At 44.9% G+C, this 24,705-nt stretch overlaps 1 protein-coding gene across 1 annotated transcript in view; it reads left to right on the top strand.

Moving 5' to 3' along the window:
* The window catches only part of LOC142283317 (uncharacterized), a 49,680-nt gene extending 25,856 nt beyond the window's left edge, over positions 1–23,824 (top strand). Inside the window, exons 5-11 of the mRNA XM_075333102.1 lie at positions 4,712–4,793; positions 6,299–6,417; positions 17,582–17,683; positions 17,813–18,045; positions 19,623–19,695; positions 22,057–22,119; positions 23,437–23,824. Of these exons, the coding sequence (XP_075189217.1) occupies positions 4,712–4,793; positions 6,299–6,417; positions 17,582–17,683; positions 17,813–18,045; positions 19,623–19,695; positions 22,057–22,119; positions 23,437–23,619 (855 nt within the window). The 3' untranslated portion in view covers positions 23,620–23,824. The remainder of the gene's footprint in view (positions 1–4,711; positions 4,794–6,298; positions 6,418–17,581; positions 17,684–17,812; positions 18,046–19,622; positions 19,696–22,056; positions 22,120–23,436) is intronic.
* The last annotated feature ends 881 nt before the right edge of the window (positions 23,825–24,705 follow it).

Genomic DNA, 24,705 nt, shown 5'->3' with positions numbered 1-24,705 from the left:
TCCCATGCCCTGGTGCGGTGCCCTGAGACCCCCACCGATCCCGAATACTGGGGGCTGAAGAGCTACGTGTGACCGGAATGGTGGACAGTCATGTGAACTGCCGCTCCAATCGTTCTTATGAGAGTGCCAAAGACTAGCCAAACGCTGCTCTGAGCGGTCTACGGTGGTCCCAGTGAGAAAGGTAGGAACGTCGGTTCAGTTGATTGACTACTGTTCCATTCACACAGATCTCTTCACAGCCCCACTAGTCGGGATCGGAGGGGGGGCCCACCAGTTTGACCCCCAGCAATTGGTAAGTTTTCCTCTATCCAAAGGATATGGTGATAAGTTCCCACCATGAGAGAGCCCATTTAATTGCCGCTGTTAATCTGATAAACAGCAGCGATCTAAGCTAGCTCCTGTTAGGCCGGGGTCACACAAGCGTAAGTTCTCCCACGCGAGATAATCGGCCCAATAATACTAATGATGCTCGGCTCAAACGCTGATCCTAGTGTGAGCCAACGGTCATTCGGTGTGCTCTGATTATCTCCAATGGGAAAATCAGAGCACAGGTGCAGAAAAGACGGAGGGATTAACTTCTCCATTGTCTGTCAGCGTATATCAGACTTATGACTGTACTCGGATGACATCTATGGATTCTACGCTCCCTCAGACTTGAATGTGTGCGGTCCGATATACACTGCCAATCACAGCATGCAATGATTTTTGTTTTCCTAAATCGGTATGAGTAAAAAAACCTTCTGATCAGCATTGCTCCATAATATGAGATTGGAGTAAGTGCTATCAGACAAAATATCGCGCTCCGGCCATGTTCAAGCCCAGCCCTGTAGGCCCCGTTCCTGCTAACTGTTCTTGCTGACCTGCCGATAGGCCACATTTGTTCATTTAGCTCCTCCGTGACGACCTGTTCACCCAAGTCTATATCAGCCCTCCATTATATGACTAGCATTGCTGGATGCAGTTGCGACTCAGGATGCCCAGCTCTGGTACTAACTATGGTGAGATGGAGCACTCCGCTGTTCTGTCCTATGTTACAATTTCTGGTGTTGTGCTTCGCCACATACCTCCAAAGTGTCACTGGTCAGAACTGAAAAAATTGGCCTGGGCGAAGGTGAAAGCTGGCTTGGGGTGGGGGGGGCTAACCCTTTAATTTTTTTTTTAAAATGCATTTTTACCCTATACACTGTAGATCTAGAATTTTGCCTTGTTTTCTATTGGTAAATTTATTTTCCCCTTTCCCTATTTCCCCTTTCTTCTTTTCCCCTTTCCTTTCCCTCTGTATCAGTAGTGGTATGACACCAACCTTCAATAGCTAACATGGGGTAAAGGAAAAATAGAGCATTTGAAGTAAATTATTTATTTTATTTTTTTAATACAGTATACAGTGCCTTGCGAAAGTATTCGGCTCCCTTGACTTTTTCAACCTTGTCCCACATTTCAGGTTTCAAACATAAAGCTAAAAATTGTAATGTTATTAAACAACAAGTGGGACACAATTGTGAAGTTGAACGAAATGTATTGCTTATTTTAAACTTTTTAAAAAAATAAATAACTGTAAATTGGGGCGTGCAATATTATTTGTCTCCTTTAAGTTAATACTTTGTAGCGACACTTTTTGCTGGGATTACAGCTGCAGTCGCTTGGTATGTGTCTATCAGTTTTGCACATCAAGAGACTTAAATTCTTGCCCATTCTTCCTTTGCAAATAGCTGGAGCTGAGTGAGGTTGGATGGAGAGCGTTTATGAACAGCAGTTTTCAGATCTTTCCACAGATTCTCGATTTGGATTCAGGTCTGGACTGTGACATGGCCATTCTAAAGGGACCGTCACACATCACGAGATCGGTAGCGAGATCGCTGCCGAGTCACGGTTACTGTAGCAAATATCGCAGTAGCGATCCCGTTAGCGATCTCGTTATGTGTGACATCTACCAGCGATCAGGCCCCTGCTGTGAGATCGCTAGTCGTTGCAGAATGGTCCAGGCCATTTTCTTCAAAGGCGATGTCCTACTGGGCAGGACACATCGCTGTGTTTGACACTGTGTGACAGGGTCACAGTGACTGCTGAGATCGTTATACAGGTCGCTACTGCGACCTGTATCGTTCCTGCATCGTTGGTAAGGTCTGACTGTGTGACATCTCACCAGCGACCTCCCAGTGACTTACCAGCGATCCCTATCAGGTCCCATCGTTTTCGGGATCGCTGGTAAGTCGTTGTGTGTGACTGGGCCTTAACACCTGGATACGATTTTGTGAACCATTTAATTGTAGATTTTGCTAAGAATGGTCCTGTATTTGGCTCCATCCATCTTCCCATCTTCCCTGTCCCTGCTGAAGAAAAGCAGTCCCAAACCATGATTCTGCCACTACCATGTTTGACAGTGGGGATGGTGTGTTCAGGGTGATGAGCTGTGTTGCTTTTACGCCAAAGATATCGTTTTGCATTGTGCCCAAATAGTTCGATTTTGGTTTCATCTGACCAGAGCACCTTCTTCCACATGTTTGGTGTGTGTCCCAGGTGGCTTGTGGCAAACTTTAAACAACACTTTTTTTATGAATAGCTTTGAGAAATGGCTTTCTTCTTGCCACTCTTCCATAAAGGCCAGATTTGTGCAGTGTACGACTGATTGTTGTCCTATGGACAGACTCTCCCACCTCCGCTGTAGAACTCTGCAGTTCATCCAGAGTGATCATGGGTCTCTTGGCTGCATCTCTGATCAGTCTTCTCCTTGTTTGAGATGAAAGTTTGGATAGACGGCCGGGTCTTGGTAGATTTGCAGTGGTAGGATACTCCTTCCATTTCAAAATGATCGCTTGCACAGTGCTCCTTGGGTTGTTTAAAGTTTTGAAAATCTTTTTATCACCAAATCCGGCTCTAAACTTCTCCACAACAGTATCACGGACCTGCCTGTTGTGTTCTTTGCTCTTCATGATGCTCTCTGTGCTGTAAACAGAACACTGAGACTATCACAGAGCAGGTGCATTTATACGGAGACTTGATTACACACAGGTGGATTATATTTATCATCATCAGTAATTTAGGACAACATTATATCATTCAGAGATCCTCAATGAACTTCTGGAGTGAGTTTGCTGCACTGAAAGTAAAGGGGTTGAATAATATTGCACACCCCAATTTTCAGTTTTTTTTTATTTTTTAAAAAAGTTTAACCCCTTCAGCCCCCGGGCACTTTCCGTTTTTGCGTTTTTGTTTTTTGCTCCCCTTCTTCCGAGAGGCGTAACTTTTTTTTATTTTTCCATCAATCTTGCCATATGAGGGCTTGTTTTTTGCGGGACGAGTTGTACTTTTAAATGAAACCATAAGTTTTACCATATAGTGTACTGGAAAACGGCAAAAAAATTCCAAGTGCGGAAAAATTGCAAAAAAAGTGGGATTGTACAATAGTTTTTGGGATATTTTATTCACCGTGTTCACTATATGGTAAAACTGATGTGTGGGTATGATGCCTCAGGTCGGTGCGAGTTTGTAGACACCAAACATGTATAGGTTTACTTGTATCTAAGGGGTTAAAAAAAATTCACAAGCTTGTCCAAAAAACGTGGCACACGTTTTGCGCCATTTTCCAAAACCCGTAGCGTTCTCATTTTTCAGGATCTGAGGCTCAGTGATGGCTTATTTTTTGCGTCTCGACCTGACTTTCTTAACGGTACCATTTTTGCGCAGATGCTACGTTTTGATCGCCTGTTATTGCATTTTGCGCAAAATTTGCGGCGACCAAAAAACGTAATTTTGGCGTTTGGAATTTTTTTGCCGCTACGCCGTTTACTGATCAGATTCATTGATTTTATATTTTGATTGATCGGGCATTTCTGAACGTGGCGATACCAAATATGTGTGTATTTTTTATTTTTTTAACCCTTTAATTTTCAATGGGGTGAAAGGGGGGTGATTTGAACTTTTAGGTTTTTTTTTTTTTTTTTAATTTTTTAAAACTTTTTTTTTTTTTACTTTTTTTTTTTTTTTATTTTACTAGTCCCCCTAGGAGGCTATTGCGATCAGCAATCCGATCGCTCTGCACTATCTGCAGATCTCAGCTACAGAGCTGAGAACTGCAGATTTGCTGCTTCACTTTCAATGCCGGCTGTATTCCGGCATTGAGAGGAAGTGACTCATGTTAGCTACAGGCGTCATCATATGACCCTGTGCTACTATGGCAACCGCCGAAAGTCACGTGATCATGTCACGTAACTTCCGGTGGGGGCGGGGTAAGTCACTGTCATGGCGGCGCCCATATACATATCGCTGCCAAGACTTTGGCAGCGAAATGTAAGGGGTTAATGGCCGCGGGTGGAAGCGATTCCACCCGCGGCTAGCAGGCACACATATCAGCTGTTGATAACAGCTGATATGTGCGCGTCTCGCCGCCGCCTGCCGGCGGCAGGGGGCGGGGCTTACCGGCGCACGATCCATGACGTACCTAGTACGTCATGGGTCGTTAAGGGGTTAAAATAAGCAATATATTCCATTCAATTTCACAATTGTGACCCCCTTGTTGATTCTTCACCATAATATTACAATTTTAATCTTTATGTTTGAAGCCTGAAATGTGGGAAAAGATTGTAAAATTCAAGGGGGCCGAATACTTTCGCAAGGCACTGTATATGAGGAAAATGGATAACTATCTTTTCTAAACCCTCCTTTCCCTCATGTAATTTTATGGGCCTGGCTATAAACCTGTTGTATCTTGTAGGACTCTATAGATGAAGATATTGAAGTTTCCGGCCACCTGATTGTACCGAATAATAGGAGGATAAGTGAAATGCCTGTACAAGGTAAGTGCACACACTACACAAAGAGGTGTTGTTTTATGGTGTTTTTAAAGAAGTACTCAGTTTTTTTTTCTCCTCTTAATATATTGCAATATTATATGGCACTGTGCACTTATGCTTATTTTGCTTTTCTATCCAGTAAATTCTTCTCTTTTCTTCATGTAGAAACAGGAAGTCTCTTGTCCCTGAATTTATCATTCTCCTGTTCACCTACTGACCCAGCTGCTCTCTCCTCCATCCTGCCAGAGACTTTTGCAATAATGACTCATGCAGGAAAAAGTGACTTCCTCTTTCTACATGGAACGTAGAAGGATTCAGCTAGCTAGTTTTAATCACTTGATGTGATAGGCCTAATGGGAAAAGTGACAAATTTACTTACTGATAAAGTTTTAAACCCAACACCCTCATATGCTCCATATTTTTGTGGAAGCTTGATATATCTACTTTTTATTCATACGCAGAGATGGGCAATGCAGAAATTAATGTCTCCATCTTCTCCTCACTTGTACTATTCTCCCATCTGAGAGAATCAAAGCATAGCAGAATGACACTTGGCTCACACTCGCAGCAGAGTTTGAGACGACTGTCATTAGTAAATTGCATGAGAGACTCATCAGATACTATATACCAGCGTGACCCCAGGAAAACAACAAAAATCTCTATTCTGTAGCCCATATAATTAAAACATAGCAAAATACTGCACAGAAAAACACTACAAATATTTAATAAAAAAAGTGTGTATATATGTGTAATAATTAAATATATATTATAAACACACACTGTATTTTTCAGATTATAAGACACACTTATCCTCTCAGAAATTTGGGTCCTGTAGCTTACCAGGAGGTGGTGAAGAGCAGGAGGCAGGCGCAATGCCATGGCCTGCTTTGGCTGTGCTGCGGTTGCAGGCGCTGTGGTGAGGCAAGGGCTATACTGAAAATGTCAGCGGTGCAGGCTTCAAATAATGGCGCCCGGAGTTGGTACATGCGCAGATGGAGCTCTTGGCTCAATATCTCATCTGTGCACGTGCCGCCTCCTGTCCATTGATCTCCCAGCAGCAGACTTGAGGAAAATGGCGCCCGGAGGTGGTGCATGCACAGATGAGATCTCTGCTTGTCATTGAGCTCAATCTGTGCACACGCCGACTCTGGGTGCCATTTCTTTGAAGCCTGCACTGCCAACAGTTTCTGGATGTTGCCTACCTCATAGCGCCTGCAGCAAGGATCTGGGACACCCAGCGCATTTCCCCGCTCAACCACCTCTGCTGCCCCTCCACTGGCAAGACAGCACCGGATTATAAGATGGACCCCATTTTTTTAACCTTTTTATTTTTCCCTCTAAATTTGGGGTGCGTCTTACAAACCGAACAATACGGGTTGTGTGCCACCTAAGGGATTTTTGTTGTGGATTTTTCTGACAGTTATTAAGTAACAACAGATGTGTGATACCTCTGAAAAGTTAGTTTTCTTAAAAATAGAGCACTTTGTAACGTGTGTATTGTCATGTAGGAATAAATCGGATGCGTATATCAGGTGTGCTAAAAAAGATGGCGGGGTACGAGTGTCGGAATGAAGACCTAGAGTTTCTCAAGCATGTGCAAAACCAAGAAAAAGCTAAAGTTTTAAAGGTACCAAAATTACAGCTGTTATCCGGGAAGCTACAATCCAACAGGATTTATGTGTATTAGTGTATATTGTGAGACACGTCGGGGTGTGTTTTTCAGACTGGTCTCTGAAAACACACCTGAAAAAAGCACCCAAAAACAGGTTAAAAAAAACCTAAGCAATAGCACTTCTATGTAAAAACTATGTTCAGATTTTTGAGCATCTGTAACCACCACACCACCAAGCGAGTTTTTGTTTTCGCCATCCCTTCACCCCCTGCTTCATAACTTTTTTTTTTTTGTAATTTTCCGTTAATATAGACATATTTTTGCGGGACAAGTTGCATTTTTGCACTTCTGAATGACACAATTCATTCTGCCTCATATTGTACTGGAGAATGGGAAAAAAAATCCAAGTGCAGTGAAATTGCAAAAAAAAGTGCAATTTTAAGATCTTTTTTTTTTTTTTTTTGGTGGGGTTGGGGTTAGTTACTATGTTCACTATATGGTAAAACTGAGCCGGCATGATGATTCTCCGGGTCAGTACAAGTTCATAGATGCCAAACATTTAGAGTTTTCCTTTTATCTAAGTGAAAAAAATAAAAAAAAGTCTGAAGTTTGGGAAAAAAAAAAATGTGCTTTTCTCGCCATTTTCAGAGACCTGAAGTGTTCTCATTTTTCGGGATCTGGGGCTCAGTGAATGCATATTTTTTGTGTTTTGGGCTGACTTCTTTAATAATAATTATTCTATTTATGGATTTTATTGCAACATTGCGATAACCAAAAAATTGTAATTCTGCAGATTTTATTTTTGTTTTTTCACTACTGTGTACCGATCCAGATTATTTGATTTTATATTTTGATTGGGGATACCAAATCTTTGTGGGTTTTTTTTTGTTTTGTTTTTTTTTTTTTTAATTGATTTGGTGGTTGATTTGAACTTCTAGGTTTTTTTAAATATTTTAATTATATTTATATATATTTTTTTAATAATTTTGCTAGTACTTTATGACTGCAGTGTCTGATCACTTCTCGTGATCAGGGCGGTGCTTCAGCATCGCTCTGATGAGAAATAAACGCTGATCTGTGAGTGCTGGCGGTTTGCCGGCATTCACAGAAAACACATCGGACTCCACACTGCAATGCCAACACATTGGTGCCCCGTGATCGAGTCACGGGGCCACTGATGGCAGTGGGAAACAGCGTGATCCCTGCCGGAGTGTTTTAGATTGTGCTGTTAGTTTGACAGCACAATCTAAGGGATTAATAGGCAGAGGTGGATCTCTGATAGCAACTCCTGTTTGCTGATCAGATTAGCAGACATAGGCTATGTGTGCACAGTGCGTTTTTCGGGTGCGTTTTTGGCCTCAAAACTGCATGACTTTGCTTCCCCAGTAAAGTCTGAGTTTTCATTTTTGCTGTCCGCACACAACTTTTTTTTTAAGCTGCGTTTTTGAGCTTGGAAAAAAAAAATGAACATGTCAATTCTTTCCTGCGTTTTTCTGCGTTTTCCCCCCATGCAATGCATTGGAAAAATGCAGCAAAACGCAGAGATCAAAAACGCAGCAAAACGCAGCCAAAAACGCACCAAATCGCGGTAAAAACACATGCGTTTTTTGATGCGTTTTTCGACGCGGGTGCGTTTGTGCGTTTTTAGCGGCCAAAAACGCGTCGTCAAAAAAACGCAGTGTGCGAGCTTAGCCTTATGCTCTCTGCGCGGGTCTGCATTAAAGGACCATACACAACCAATGATGTATAGGTAAGTCATTAGTTGTGAAGGGGTTAACCTGCTGTAGGTTTCCAAAGTTGCCATGTGGTTAAAAAGAAAAAAAAAAAGTCTGAAAAATGCAATTAAAATAGATTCCTTAAAACCAGAAAAATGAAAAAGCGCTCATGAAATGACAAAAAGAAACCCAAAGGGTGGAAACACATCTATGCGAGTAAAATCGGTCCGACTGGGCTGAAAAAAACTCGGCTGATTTTAGTTCACGTTAGGTGCGAGTGCAACGCAAGTGCGATGCTATTTCTGAGATTTTACTAGCGTGTGTAATGCGTGTGTAATGCGTGTGTAATGCGTATTTTTTTACTATGTCATCTGCCATTCAGCGCTGCTACATGGCCGCTGACAGCAGACACAGACAGCCATGTAGCAGAGCTGAACGGCAGATGACAGCAGACACAGACAGAGCCGCACTGTCAGAATGAACTCTGGTGAACTTAACCCGATTACATTGTCATGCTGCGGCTCTGTCTGTCCCACGTCCTGATTAGCGGTCACCAGTGAAGGACTCACCGGTGACCGCTAATCCCCTGAGTGACTGAAGTTAGCAGCCCTCTCTCATACTCACCGATCCCCGGCGCCGCACTGCACGGCATTCACACTGCTCCGGCGGCTTTTACTATTTTGAAAAAGCCGGCCGCTCATTAAACAATCTCGTATTCCCTGCTTTCCCCGCCCACAGGCGCCTATGATTGGTTGCAGTGAGACACGCCCCCACGCTGAGTGACAGGTGTCACACTGCACCCAATCACAGCAGCCGGTGGGCGGGTCTATACTGTGCAGTGAAATAAATAATTAAATTAAAAAAAATGGCGTGCGGTACCCCCCAATTTTAATACCAGCCAGATAAAGCCATACGGCTGAAGGCTGGTATTCTCAGGATGGGGAGCTCCACGTTATGGGGAGCCCCCCAGCCTAACAATATCAGCCAACAGCCGCCCAGAATTGCCGCATACATTATATGCGACAGTTCTGGGACTGTACCCGGCTCTTCCCGATTTGCCCTGGTGCGTTGGCAAATCGGGGTAATAAGGAGTTATTGGCAGCCCATAGCTGCCAATAAGTCCTAGATTAATCATGTCAGGCGTCTATGAGACACCCTCCATGATTAATCTGTAAGTTACAGTAAATAAACACACACACACATGAAAAAATCCTTTATTAGAAATAAAAAACACAAACACATTCCCTCATTACCAATTTAATAAGCCCCAAAAAGCCCTCCATGTCCGGCGTACTCCACGGACCTCCAGCGTCGCTTCCAGCAAGAAGGTGACAGGAGCTGCAGAAGACACCGCCGCTCCGGTCACCTCCAAGCAGCAACTGAGGTGAGTAGCGCGATCAGCTGAGCTGTCACTGAGGTTACCCGCTGTCACTGGATACAGCGGTGACAGCGATTAACCTCAGTGACACCTCAGCAGATCGCGCTACTCACCTCAGTTGCTGCTTGGAGGTGACCGGAGCGGCGGTGTCTTCTGCAGCTCCGGTCACCTCCATGCAGCAGCGCTGGAAGCGACGCTGGAGGTCCGTGGAGTACGCCGGATATGGAGGGCTTCTTGGGGCTTATTAAATTGGTAATGAGGGAATGTGTTTGTGTTTTTTATTTCTAATAAAGGATTTTTTCATGTGTGTGTGTGTTTATTTACTGTAACTTGCAGATTAATCATGGAGGGTGTCTCATAGACGCCTGACATGATTAATCTAGGACTTATTGGCAGCTATGGGCTGCCAATAACTCCTTATTACCCCGATTTGCCAACGCACCAGGGCAAATCGGGAAGAGCCGGGTACAGTCCCAGAACTGTCGCATATAATGTATGCGGCAATTCTGGGCGGCTGTTGGCTGATATTGTTAGGCTGGGGGGCTCCCCATAACGTGGAGCTCCCCATCCTGAGAATACCAGCCTTCAGCCGTATGGCTTTATCTGGCTGGTATTAAAATTGGGGGGGACCGCACGCCATTTTTTTTAAATTATTTATTTATTTATTTCACTGCACAGTATAGACCCGCCCATTGGCTGCTGTGATTGGGTGCAGTGAGACAGCTGTCACTCAGCGTGGGGGCGTGTCTCACTGCAACCAATCATAGGCGCCTGTGGGCGGGGAAAGCAGGGAATACGAGATTGTTTAATGAGCGGCCGACTTTTTCAAAAGAGGAAAAGCCGCTGCAGCAGTGTGAATGCCGTGCAGCGCCGCGCCGGAGATCGGGGAACGGTAAGTATGAGAGAGGGGGGAAACTGACCGACAGACTGTGAGAGAGGGACAGAGATAGTGACGGACCGACAGAGAGAGAATAGAGACCGAGAGGGAGAGACCGACTGACAGAGAATAGTGATTGACAGACATTGGGAGACATCGCTCGTTTCCAGTGTTTTAGGAAACATGAGAGAAATGTATTTAGAAAATCGGATGTCACTAGGATGGTGTGAATGCCGTCCCGTGACATCCGATTTTTTTTACACGCTCCCATAGACTTGCATTGGAGAAACTCGCAGTAGAAACTCGCAAAAAAGCAGCATGCTGCGATTTTTTTCTCAGTCCGATTTGGACTGAGAAAAAAATCGCAGATGAGAGCTGAATCATTCACTAACATGTGTCCGATTCCAATGCGAGATTTTCTCGCATTGCTCTACTGCGAGAAACTCGCAAGTGAGAAGCAGCCCTAAGAGTTGCTTTAGGGGAAAAATATTTTTTTTCCCCATTTTTAAAACTCAGCTGCTCCGGCCACCATCATATCACGGCTTTCATTGTTCTAGCATAATTAGTAAAAGTTGTGTTTTATTTTCCCTCTCATGTATTATTATGATTTCTTTGTCGCTCCATTGGGAGACCCAGACAATTGGGTGTATAGCTATTGCCTCCGGAGGCCACACAAAGTATTACACTCAAAAGTGTAAGGCCCCTCCCCTTCTGGCTATACACCCCCAGTGGGATCACTGGCTCATCAGTTTTCATGCTTTGTGCAAGGAGGTCAGACATCCACACATAGCTCCACTGTTTAGTCAGCAGCAGCTGCTGACTATGTCGGATGGAAGAAAAGAGGGCCCATACAGGGCTCCCAGCATGCTCCCTTCTCACCCCACTTTATGTCGGAGGTGTTTGTTAAGGTTGAGGTACCCATTGCGGGTACGGAGGCTGGAGCCCACATGCTGATTCCTTCCCCATCCCTGTTACAGGGCTCTGGGCGAAGTGGGATTTTAACGGTCTCCAGGCACTGAGACCGTGCTCCATCTGCAGCCCCTGGAGAAGACGCTGGATATGGAGCGGAGTACATCAGGGACATGGCCCTGCTTCCTCAAGGTACTCTGTGTCCCCGTGCATTTCGCACGCACACCGCAGCATTGCTGGGTGTGTTAGTGCGCCGGGGACATCAGCGCTGCTGCGCTTGTGCCATTGTCTCACTTCAGCTTAGCTGAGTGGGCAGACTTATGTAGAACGGTCGCGCCGGCCGCTGGGACTGCGACGCGGCTGGGACTTGTGGTGCGCCGGGGACTTCCGCGCTGGCCGCGCTTTTACGGCGGCCGCGCTTATAAATCGAGTCCCCGGCTTTTGCGGCCTTGTTCGTTCGTTAACGCCCACAGGCCTGCCAGTCAGGGTAGGGGCGTGACGCTGCACATCACGGCAGCCCGGAGAGCTGGAGTATGTTTTGCATACTCCACCCCTCTCACTGTGTGCACTGTGAAACCGGATTCCCGCACTTTCTCAAGCACGCCCACGGCTTCCTTCTCTAACACAGGACGCCGGCAGCCATTATTGTCAGTTCTTTCTATAGCGATAAAACAGACAAGTGTGGGAACACCCTGACAGGGATTCTGAGGTTCACACAATCGCTGTGAGCAGGCGTTAATCAGCACTTGTGGTGCTAACCCCACTAGTGCCGAAGTGCATTGAGATATATGCTTCTACGCTATGCATTGCACTGTTTTGGTCGTACTTTTGTATATTTCCTCCTTATTGTGCGGAGGAGATTACAGCATACTGTCTGTGGAAAACAGAGGTGCAGAAGCACATGTTTTCCATGCAGCCGGTGCAGCAGGTACGGCTATATGGCCGGCAGGTTACATACACCCCCATTGTATGCAACTCAGCCGGAGTCTCTGCTAATGATCCAGAGGCTGGGGATGAAGTCTGCAGTGTTTACTGACAGATTTTCTGAGACTATGGCTGTGATACTAGAAGCCTTGCAGTCCAGACAAGTCTCTCACACCATGAGCACTGTTGAATCATTGATCCATGGTCCCCCTCAGTGTGAACAATTACAGCTCCGGGGGGGTCACGTGCATCCCAGAGTCACGGCTCTGACACGGACGACAGTCCCAGACAGCCTAAGCGGGCTCGCTGAACGGCCCTCAGTTTCATCGCACTGCTCAGGGTTCCGCAGGTGGACTCTCTGGGTGCTGAAGCGGAGATAGCTGCTCAGGAGTCTTATCCTGAGACCGCTCTCAATCTCTGTACACCTGATGGGGACGCCATACTGTATTATCTTAGCGTCCATCAATAGAATGTTGGTCATTTCTCCCTCAGCTCCTCCTGTGAAGGAGCCAGCTGTACGGCAGGAGAAATTCTATTTCAGGTATCCCAAGCGTAAATTAGGTATTTTTCTGGACCACTCTGCCTTCAGAGAGATAGTCCAAAAACACCACGCTTATCCAGATAAGCGCTTCTCCAAGCGGCTTAAGATACACGTTATCCCTGCCCCTGACGTGGTCAAGGGCTGGACCCAGTGTCCCAAGGGACATCCTCCACTCTCCAGGCTTGTGGCTAGATCCATAATTGCAGTGGAAGATGGGGTTCCACTTACAGATGCCGCTGACAGACAGATGGATCTCTGGTCGAAATCCACCTATGAGGCTGTAGGCGCGCCGTTGGCTCCAGCATTCGCAGCCATAGAGGCACTCCAAGCCATTTCAGCTTGTCTTACACAGATGGACACAGTCACACGTACATCTGTACCGCAGGTGGCATCCTTAACCTCTCAAATGTTTGCATTTGCGTCTTACGCGATCACGCCTGTCCTACACTCTACGAGCCGTACGACAGAGGCGTCTGCTCACTCCGTGTTTTTACGCAGACCCTGGTCGTTAAGTCAATGGAAGGCAGATTTTGCTTCCAAAAAAGTACTTAACCAGTTTGTTTTTTTCTGCGGAACGACTGTTTGGTGGGCGTTTGGATGAAATCATTAAACACTCCAAGGGTAAAGATTCATCCTTACCTCAGCCCAGACAAACAAACCCCAACAGAGCAGGGGTCCCCTCGTCCAAAAGGACTCAAAAAGATCAGAGGAGCTCAGATTCGTGGCGGGCTCAGTCACGCCCAAAACAGACAGTCTGAAAACCCGCTTCCAAGGCGGCTTCCTCAGGTCTTGCAGCCTCCTCTCTTCGCATCCGCGCTCGGTAGCAGGCTCTCCCGCCTTGGCGATATTTAACTGCCATAGGTCAATGGCCGTTGGGGGAGAGACATTCTGTCTCACGGGTACAGGATAGAGTTTAGTTCGTCCTCCAACTCGATTCTTCAGAACTTCTCCACCTCCCGGCCGAGCCGTTGCGCTTCTGCAAACGATGGGCACTTTATAGGCAGAAGGAGTGGTGACTACGTTCCTCTTCAGGACCAAGGTCACGGTTTTTGCCCCAATTTATTTCGGGTGCCAAAAAAGGACGGGTCGTTCCGTCCCGTTCTGGATCTTAAACGGCTCAACAAGCTCGTGAGCACCAGGCGGTTCTGGATGGAATACTCCGCTCCGTCATCGCCTCAATGTCCCAAGGAGGTTTCCTAGCATCAATAGACAGGATGCTTATCTCCACGTGCAGATTGATCCAGAGCACCAGCGTTTCTGCGCTTCGTTATAGGAAACGAACACCTTCTGTTCGTAACTCTTCCTTCCTGCTGGCGACAGCCCCACGGGTCTTCGCCAAGTTCATGGCAGCAGTAGTGACAGTTCTGCACTCTCAAGGTCACTCTGTGATCCCGTATTTGGACGATTTCCTGGTCAGGGCACCCTCTTAGGGAACACTGCCCGTATGTTGCGCTGGAGACTCTCCAGAGTTTTGGGTGGATCATCAACTTTCAATGTCAGATCCGACCCTGACCCAATCGCTACCATATCTAGGCATAGAGTTTCATACTCTCTCAGCGATAGTGAAGCTTACGCTAAATCAACAGCGTTCACTACAGACAAGGCTACAATCTCTCCTTTAAGGACCAGTCGCACACATTGAGCCGCCTTATGTACTTCCCAAGGTCCTTCCTACTCCCATCCTGGGTGGTAGTTACGACAGACGTGAGTCTATCAGGGTGGGGAGCAGTTTTTCTCCACCACAGGGCTCAAGGTACTTGGACTCAGAAATAATCCAACCTTCAGATCAATGTTCTGGAAAACAGAGCAGTGTATCTTGCTCGACTAGCCTTCCAGCAGTGGCTGGAAAGCAAGCAAATCCGAATTCAATCGGACAACTCCACAGCGGTGGCATACATTTACCACCAAGGAAGAACACGCAGCCGGCAAACCTTCCAGGAAATCCGGCAGATTCTGACGTGGGTGGAAGGCACGGCATTCACCGTATCCTCAGTTCACATCCCAGGGGAAGACTGGGAAGCAGACTTCCTCAGTCGCCAGGGTATGGACGCAGGCGTATGGTCTCCTCAAGATCTGTCGCCGCTGACAGATGCCGGACGTCGACCTAATGGCGTCACGGCACAACAACATCGTCCCGGCTTCATGGCACGGTCTCACAATCTTCGATCTCTGGCGGCGAACGCCTTAGTTCAGCATTGGTCGCAGTTCTAGCTACCTTATGGGTCACGCCGCTGGCATTGTTGCCCAGAGTGCTGCGCAAGTTCGGCACGACTGCCGCCGCGCCATCCTCGTCGCTCCATTGGCCGACGATGACGTGGTACTCGAATCGGTGGTACCTCACGGTGGGCCAACCGGAGGCACTACCAGACCGATCAGACTTGCTGTCTCAAGGGCCATTTTTCCAGTTGAATTCTGCGACCCTCAACCTGACGGTGTGGCATTGAGTCCTGGAGCCTTGCGTCTTCAGGATTATCTCAGGACGTGGTTGCCACCATGGGACAGACTAGGATACCAACGTCCGCCAAGATTGACCACAGGATGTGGAAGATATTCTTATCTGGGTACTCGGCTCAAGGGGTTTCTCCCAAGCCGGTTCCATCGTCTATGTTTCCTTCCTTCCTGCAATCTAGGTTGGAAAATGGGTTGTCGCTCAGCTCCCTCTCGGGACAAGTCTCAGCGCTATCTGTATTTTTTCAGAAACGCCTAGCACGACTTCCGCAAGTACGCACGTTCCTGCAGGGAGTTTGTCTTCTCAGCACTCCGTACAAGCGGCCGTTAGAGCCCTGGGATCTGAACAAGGTTCTAATTGCTCTTCAGAAGCCGCCTTTCGAGCCTAGGAAAGATTTTCCCTTTCCCACCTTTCACGGGAAGTGGCCTCTCTAGTACGGTCACGGCTCTTAGGAGAAGTTTTCGAGCTAGTAACGCTCTCATACAAATCTTACTTCCTGGTCCTTTACCAGGACAAGGTAGTTCTGCGCCCGATTCCGGGATTTCTCCATAAGGTGGTATCCCACTCTCATCTCAATCAAGATATCACGTCACTTTCTTTGTGTCCTCATCCAGTCCACCAACTTCAGAAAGATTTGCAGCTGTTGGATCTGGTGAGAGCACTCAGGTTCTACACGGATGCACTCTTGTCCTTGTCGCTGGTCGGCGTAAAGAGTCGCAAGCTTCCAGATCCACCCTGGCTCGGAGGATCGAGGAACTAATTCTTGAAACCTACAGTTCTACTGGGCTTCCGGTTCCTTCAGGGCTGAAGGCCCATTCTGCCAGAGCCGTGGGTGCGTCCTGGGCATTACGGCACCAGGCTACGGCTCAGCAGGTGTGTCAGGCACCCACCTGGTCGAGTCTATTTACTTTTACCAGGCATTATCAGATGCATACCTACGCTTCGGCTGACGCCAGCCTAGGTAGATAAGTCATTCAGGCGGCGGTTGGCCACCTGTAGGAGAGAGCCGTTTGACGGCCCTATCATGAGGTATTCTTTTACCCACCCAGGGATTGCTTTTGGACATCCCAATTGTCTGGGTCTCCCAATGGAGCGACAAAGAAGAAGGGAATTTTGTTTACTTACCGTAAATTCCTTTTCTTCTAGCTCCAATTGGGAGACCCAGCACCCGCCCTGTTTTCTCGGGGGTTTTTTCGGGTACACATGTTGTTAATGTGGAATGGTTTCAGTTCTCCGATGTTCCTCGGATTGAATTGGTCCTTAAACCTGTTATTGGCTTTCCTCCTTCTTGCTTTGGCACTAAAACTGATGAGCCAGTGATCCCACTGGGGGTGTATAGCCAGAAGGGGAGGGGCCTTACACTTTTGAGTGTAATACTTTGTGTGGCCTCCGGAGGCAATAGCTATACACCCAATTGTCTGGGTCTCCCAATTGGAGCTAGAAGAAAAGGAATTTACGGTAAGTAAACAAAATTCCCTTCTTTGTGAATTGTATTGAATGTATCAGAGCTATTCATCAATGTAGTGCCTCCTTCCAAAAGCTGCAACTTTTTTTATTTTGTGTTGTTTTGCATCCACATCGCCTTATAAGCGCTTATTTTTGTTGAGTTGCAGTTTTGAATAACAACATTCATTCTTCCATTTAATGAACTGACAAGGGGAAAAATAAATTGAGATATGGTGGAAGAAACCCCTTTTAATTTTACCTTTTTTTTTTTTTTTTTTTTTTGGCAACCTGTTATTTTTATATACAATTTCAGGGTACATACCATTTTGATTCAAACTTTTCTATATTTAAGATTTTCTAAGCATTTATTAATTTCTCATTATTCATAAAAGCTGCTGGCTACCATGGTACCACGTTGGCATCCTGCAAACCCACTAGGCATTTATTGCTGCAATCAGTCATTGACAATGGCCAGCAGCGCTCTGAGATGGGTCCGATCACTCCGGTTGGAGGCAAATGCCGGCTAATGGCACAGTCGGCATTTTCTCTATATGGAGCGGGATCAGCTCCTGAGTCTGCGTCATATACTTGCACCTGATGTATAGTGTATAGAGGTTAAAAGGGGCTATATAGCTCATTAAAGGGTTACCCAAATGTTTATCATAAGTGATAAATTGATAGAGACACACTGTAGTGCTCACAGTTGGGATCACAGTTTAAATCCCTTCAGTGACTGCTGCCATTGGGAGGGGCCCGCACACATTTTCACTAGTCGGAACGGCTGTGGTTCCTGCTTTTTCTCCTGCAGCCACTTCTCTCCCTTGCAGCAGCAATTAACATATAAGGTTGTGTGCGCTGCACATAGGGGGGTTCTCCATTACCTCCTCACGTGCACCCACAGGCACTATCCTTACTAGAATTGCTTTCACTTGTTCCTTAGAAAGAATTACTGCGTCTAAGGAAAGATTTCACCACTGCAAATCAAGAAAAAGAAATGGTTTTGGCCAAGAAAGAAAAAATTGAGGATGACATTGAGAAAATGGTAATGTACACTTTTGCATTATCTTTTTTTTTTTATATCCCTATTATTGTCAGAAATATGTAGAATGAGCCATTATTATTATTATTATTATTATTATTATTATTATTATTTTATTTTATTTTTTTTAAGAAAATGTCCTTTGACCAGATGGTGCAGCTGGGAAGAGCACTGCTGAGCAGGACACAGGATCCGACCCATGTGGGCAGTCTCGCCCCTGATGATGTGCTCAAGCAATTAAACCCTGAGACTATTCAACATGTCCATCAGCAAACAAGGCTACAACTTGCAGAAGCTGAGAAACAACTTGCCAAATGGGAACAGGAAGCTGCCAACCGAGCAAGTGTGGATGAAAATCAAAGGAGGTAAAACAGAATAGGGTGATTTGCCAAAGTAAAGGCGACCTCATGTAAAAAAATAAAAAATCCAACTATTATCCTGAAGATATGGGTTTAGTCTACAGATTAATAGCATTCTAAAGATGTGTGGCTACTACTCTGAAAGCCCAGCTACTGAGGAGAAATTAAGCTGGAGGCTGCCAGGAGGAATAAAGTTACAGTCCTAGAGGCGCGTCCGGAGCATTTTGTCACCGCTTAGTACATAGTGAACGACAGCTGTAACTGCGCACTGGCATGGAGTGACAGTCGGCTCGTCAATGCATCAGTGCAGAGCTGGTGTGGTTACAGCTGCCGCTTACTGTATACTGGCCGGTGACTGAAGCTGTGCCTCTATGACTGAAAGCTGGAGGCTGCAAGATTAAATCCCGGTAACCAGGCTTTGTGTGTGGTGGCCGGGCAGCTTTAAAACACTATTAATCTGAAGATTATCCCATTTCTGCAGGATAATAGCGGTTTTTGATATGACAGGTTCCCTTTAAATGTGCCTGAATTCTGGCTCAATTTGTGGTAATAAATTTAAACATTTATCCAGCGTAAAATCTATGCCATCTAGTATGTTTCTAAATCCAAGGGGGTAATTTTGATTTTGTATCTTCAGGAGTGCACTGCTACCGGCTTCTTGGTTGATAGGGCCGGTGTGCTACTACTTAACAGTTTGGACTAGCTGCATCTGTGTGTGTGTGTGTGTGTGTGTGTGTGTGTGTGTGTGTGTGTGTGTGTGTGTGTGTGTGTGCGCACGCACACAGTTTTTGCATTTTTTTTTTTTAACGATAAATTTGTTTATGCCTTAAGACATACTATCTTGCTGATAATTGCCTTGTAGGATTACATTATAGTGACTGTAAAACCCTTGACAATGTGCAGTACTTATTAAAACCACTAGGTGAACACACATACGCACAATTTCTGTTTTGATTTTTGTTTTATTTTTCTTAGGGTATGTGCGCACGTTGCTTTTTACCTGCTTTTTACCTGCTTTTTTGCTGCTTTTTCTTCTGCGCTGTTTAATGCCAAAATGGATGTGTTCTTCTATTCAAGCAAAGTCTATGGGAATTTGGGTTTCTTGTTCACACTATGTTGTTCAAAATGCTGCCTTTTTGTGGCAGAACTTTGGTCAAAAACTCAGCTTTTCAAAGAAGCAACATGTCAATTGTTTTTGCCATTTGGGTTTTGCACTGCAAAGCTGAGTTTTTGACCAAAGTTCTGCCACAAAAAGGCAGCATTTTGAACAACATAGTGTGAACAAGAAACCCAAATTCCCATAGACTTTGCTTGAATAGAAGAACACATCCATTTTGGCATTAAACAGCGCAGAAGAAAAAGCAGCAAAAAAGCAGGTAAAAAGCAACGTGCGCACATACCCTTAAAATAGTCTCACACCACAAATTATAAGATATGTTGAGCCCAGAGAAAAGATTATGAAGAACATGGCTGCATCTCTGTAACATGTTCCGGCATGTGCCGTTTATCACTGTGTTTGCCATGTTTTCAAATTGGCGTTGTTGAACAAGGTGTTAAACGTTGTTGTCTATTCTTTTATTCAGATCCTTTGCTTTGAAGGTGGAGTCCACTGAGCAGCAAGTCCAGGAGGTGCAGTGTAGGATCCAGCAGCTAAAGGTATGATGTGGTTTGTTTATCCAAATACTTTCTGCAGATGTCTGAACATATCCATATGTTCAGTGTTCTCTTCAGCATCCAGGTGAGTTGTGCTGATGACCTCCGTCTAGATGTATAACAACAAAAAAATACTTCTCAGCCACTCCACCACCATCTGCAATTCCTGGTATAGAGAAGGGGATGCACAAACCAGAGTCCAGCTGGTCACCAGAAGAATTAATACAAAAAAAAATCAAGAAAAATCCAGCAATCCCAAAAACGATAAAAAAATTACAAAACTTTATTTCACATTTTAAAATTCCATGCTTAGGTCTACATTAAAAGGGAAACAGATGATGCGTTTCGGATCCAACAGATCCTTACTCATACTCCGTTATGAGTAAGGATCTGTTGGATCTGAAACGCGTCATCGGTTTCCCTTTTAATGAAGTCCTAACCATGGAATTTTAAAATGTGAAATAAAGTTTTGTAATTTTTTATTGCTTGGGATTGCTGGATTTTTCTTGGATTTTTTTTGGATCCCATCTAGATGTACCTGATGGGAAGTGTGGACCATCAACATGTATCGTGCAGCTATCTGATTTAAGTTGCTGATCGTGCATGTGTCCCTGCAGACTTGTGTATACAAGGTCATCGACTCCACTCACCTACTGATGTTACAGTGAGAGGCCCTGGAAATCCTTTAACAAAAAACTATAAAACTAACGGGTGTTTATAGGGATCCTGTCACCAGGTTTTTCCCTTATAAGCTGTGGCCACCACCGCTGGGTTCTTGTATACAGTATTCTGGAATGCTGTATGTAAGAGCCTAGGCCGCTCTGTAGAACGTAAAAAACATCTTTATAATACTCACCTAGGGGGCGGTCCAGTGTGATGGGTGTCGCTGCTCTCCGGTCCGGCGCCTCCTCTCTGCAGCGATCGCCTTCCTCTGAGGCTCGTATGCATGACGCGTCCTACATCATCCACACTAGCCGGCATTCAGGTCCTGTACAGACACACTTTGATCTGCCCTGCGCAGGGCAGATCAAAGTATTGTAGTGCGTATGCGCGGGCGGTCTTTAACTTTCCCTTGAGCCTGCGCATTACAGTACTTTGATCTGCCCTCGGCTGGGCAGATCAAACTGCGCCTGCGTAAGACTGCAATGGAGGCCTAGGCTGGATAGAAGGACAGAGATCACTGCAGAGAGCAGTGACACCCATCAGACTGGACCTCCTCCTAGGTGAGTATTTTATAAACGTTTTTTTTTACATTATACAGCGTGGCCTGGACTTATATATAGAAATCCAGATTACTGTATAATAGAGCTCAGTGGTGGTGACAGCAGCTTATACTCACCAAATCTAATGACAGGTTCCTTTTAAGAGCACATACGGCACCAATCACAGCCCGTTTTGGATCACTGTATGCAGTGCCTTAAAAACTTTTTCCTATCCTGTGAATTTTTTACACATTACACTCACAAATTTAAAATCCCAATAAAATATATTTACGTAATATTCTAATAGAGTCACAAGTATTTCTAAAGTGTAAAGGAAACGATACATGGTTTTCCGAATATTTAAAAATATAAATCTGAAAATCGTAATCTGCATTTGTATTCAGCCCCCTGAGTCAATAAGTTGTAGGACCACCTTTTGCTGCAGTTATTGCTGCAAATCTGTTGAGATATGTCTCTACCAGCATCTAGAGAATATAACAGCAGGTGGAGCATACGCGTCCTATATAAATTATCCGACTCTTTCTGTGCAGCGTTCTCAAAGTTCCATTATATATACAGTGTATAATCAATGTCTACAAAACTGCAGCAACAATCCACATTACTACTTTAGTGCTGCTACTTCGCTCTTCTGTCTGCTGAGAGGACAGCATGGACGGTTCTTTACGTAATAGTGTCCTGCTTATTTTCACAAAGTTTGGAGATCCCTAGCGTGTGACATTTTCAATTCAGCATCATTCACACTACTGATTTGCAAAGAGTCTGTTTCGGTCAAGACAAGGATGAAAGTTGTTTTTTCTTTTCTTTTTTTTTTTTTCTGGAGGGTAATCTTTCATTTGTGAAATTGAGTATATTTTGGTGCATATACAGATAATTTACACAAACTTTTCTATGATTAAGATGTAGTGGTGGTAATTGAATTTTACTCTTCCCCTTTATACCATTACTGAGATCTGGACTTCTTGGGTGATGACAATTTTAGGGTGATTTTATTCATGAGAAATTTTTTTCACTTTTTGTAAGCTTCTTAATGAAATGCGAAGCCTTTTCACAGCATTGCGTGCTTTCGGGGGCGTTACTGCACGCTACGGGGTTGCTGATAACATTGCAGTGGCTCCTCACATTTATCTGTTCTTCTATACAGGAAGAAGTGATATTTCTGAAAACGCAGATCAAGCGGGTAGAGGAAAATCAATCCGAACTACAGGCAAGTATCCAAACATCATGGTTGTCGTCTGTTGGAGATACTTTCCTCTGTCTTTCATCCATAGGCAGATACCTCTGACTATGGTCCACGGTGATGTCCTCCTTATGTCTTCGCCCGGGTTAATAACTGTTAACAAAATAGAATGTATTAACAAAAATTTATTCTGCACCCAAAAACCACAAAACAAATAGATAGAAATGTAATTATTAAAAGGCAAAAGCTAAGCTAATAGAAGCATTTCACCACGTATATATTCCACACAGATTTAACTAAATTGGCCAAGTAATGTGCTCCGTCTGTCTCTTTCCCCGTCTGTCTCTTTCCCCGTCTGTCTCTTTCCCCGTCTGTCTCTTTCCCCGTCTGTCTCTTTCCCCGTCTGTCTCTTTCCCCGTCTGTCTCTTTCCCCGTCTGTCTCTTTCCCCGTCTGCCTCTTTCCCCGTCTGCCTCTTTCCCCGTCTGCCTCTTTCCCCGTCTGCCTCTTTCCCCGTCTGCCTCTTTCCCCGTCTGCCTCTTTCCCCGTCTGCCTCTTTCCCCGTCTGCCTCTTTCCCCGTCTGCCTCTTTCCCCGTCTGCCTCTTTCCCCGTCTGCCTCTTTCCCCGTCTGCCTCTTTCCCAGTCTTTCCCCGTCTGTCTCTTTCTCTCTGTCTCCCCACCGACATCTTATTACCTCACATATAAGCTTCTTATACTATTAATGTCTTTTGTTCCTATAGCAACCAATCACAGCTCCTACTAATAACCTGTAGTTCCAGGGTCCATTTACTTTAATGGAGGCATGTTTTTTGGAGAGTAACTGTAAAGCGCGGGGTTAAATTTTCCTGTCAAAACATAGTCTACGACGTTCCCTGGGTCACATGAGGTGTCTGTGCAAAATTTCGTGATTGTAAATGCAATGGTGCGGATACATTTTTCGTTTCACTTTTTCCCCCATTATGTAGATAGGGGCAAAATTGATTGGTAAATTGGAACGCGCGGGGTTAAAATTTCGCCTCCCAACATAGCCTATGACGCTCTCTGGGTCCAGACGTGTGAGTGTGCAAAATTTTGTGGCTGTAGCTGCGACGGTGCAGATGCCAATCCCGGACATACATACATACATACATACATACATACATTCAGCTTTATATATTAGATGTCTGTAATTCACATAGACAGTTGAGCTGGTGATGTTTCCATGGATGGTATAGTGGTAATGAATGACATTTAACGATATATAGGGGATTTGGAAATTGGCACACGTCAGTGTGACCTTCATGTTGTACAGTAGACCTGCCCTCACAAATTATTTCTTGATCACAATTTTCCCCCCATTCACCAGGCAACTGTGCAGATAAAGAGACAGCAGATCAGTGACTGTTTAAAAACTGCGAAACAGGGCAGCGAGATGTCTGAAGAAGAAAGAGAGAAGATGAAGCGCAAACTGCAGAGGATTCTTCATAGGAAAGACAACTATCTAGAACGACAGCGGATCCTTCAGAGGCTGAAAGAAAATATAGAGTGATTCCAATAGAGGACTGTCTCGCACCACAAAGGTTTTCTCATTTGAGATCTGTGTATTATGAATTTAAACTATTGATTCTACTGAAAATGTCGGTGAATCCCAGCAACATCACCGACAAGTTTAAAGGTTTTAGGTACACCTTTAACATGTACTGACTTCATCATCGCTTGGTCCGAAGTCCTCATAATATCAACTTCCTGCTGTGCATGGATTTATAAATACTAATAATTAATAATAATACTTTTTTCCTTTTTTTTTTTGTAATAAAACTGGTCCTAAAGTTGCTGTGCCCTCCACACTGCTGTAGCCACAGTTTGCATTTCTTTTCGCTCCACCTTTTTTTTTTTTAATAGTTTCTAAGGCTGAAGGAAGACCTTATGTCCATCTGGTTTAGCCTATTTTAGTGCCGCTGTTCTCCAGTATTGAACTTGTGGAAGGCAAAAACCCACAGATTAGAATCCAGTTTTCGTCATAGGGAAAAAAATTATTTCCCGACTCCTAAGCTGGGTCAACTATTTACCTGTAATATGATGTTATTCATAACCTTCTATACTGTTGCTATCAAGAAAAGCATCCATTCCTCTCTTAAATTCATTCAGTGAGTTAGCCATCACCACCTCCTCAGGAAGAAAGTTCCAGAACCTTACTGCTCTTACCATGAAGAACCCTCTTCTATGCTGGTGCAGAAATTTTCTTTCCTCCAAACGAAGAGAATGCCCCCTTGGTACAAACAGATGATGGGAGAGATCTCTGTATTGCCCTCTGATATACTTGTACATATTTATTAGGTCTCCCCTAAGTCTTCTCTTTTCTAGAGTCTTTTTTAGAGTAAATAGATCTAATTTTGATAACCTTTTTGGGTATTGTAATGCTCCCACTCCATTTATTATTTTAGTTGCCCGCCTCTGAACCCTTTCAAGTTCAGTAATGTCTTTCTTGAGCACCGGCGCCCAAAATTGCACACAATACTCCCAAGTGTGGTCTGATGAGTGATTTGTAGAGAGGGAAAATTATGTTTTCATCTCGTGCCCCCAGACCTCTTCTAATGCATCCCATCACCCTATTTGCTTTGGTGGCAGCTGCTTG

Source organism: Anomaloglossus baeobatrachus, chromosome 2 (assembly GCF_048569485.1).
Source record: "Anomaloglossus baeobatrachus isolate aAnoBae1 chromosome 2, aAnoBae1.hap1, whole genome shotgun sequence".
Classification (NCBI taxonomy): Eukaryota; Metazoa; Chordata; class Amphibia; order Anura; family Aromobatidae; genus Anomaloglossus; species Anomaloglossus baeobatrachus.
This window is presented reverse-complemented; position numbering and strand designations above follow the sequence as displayed.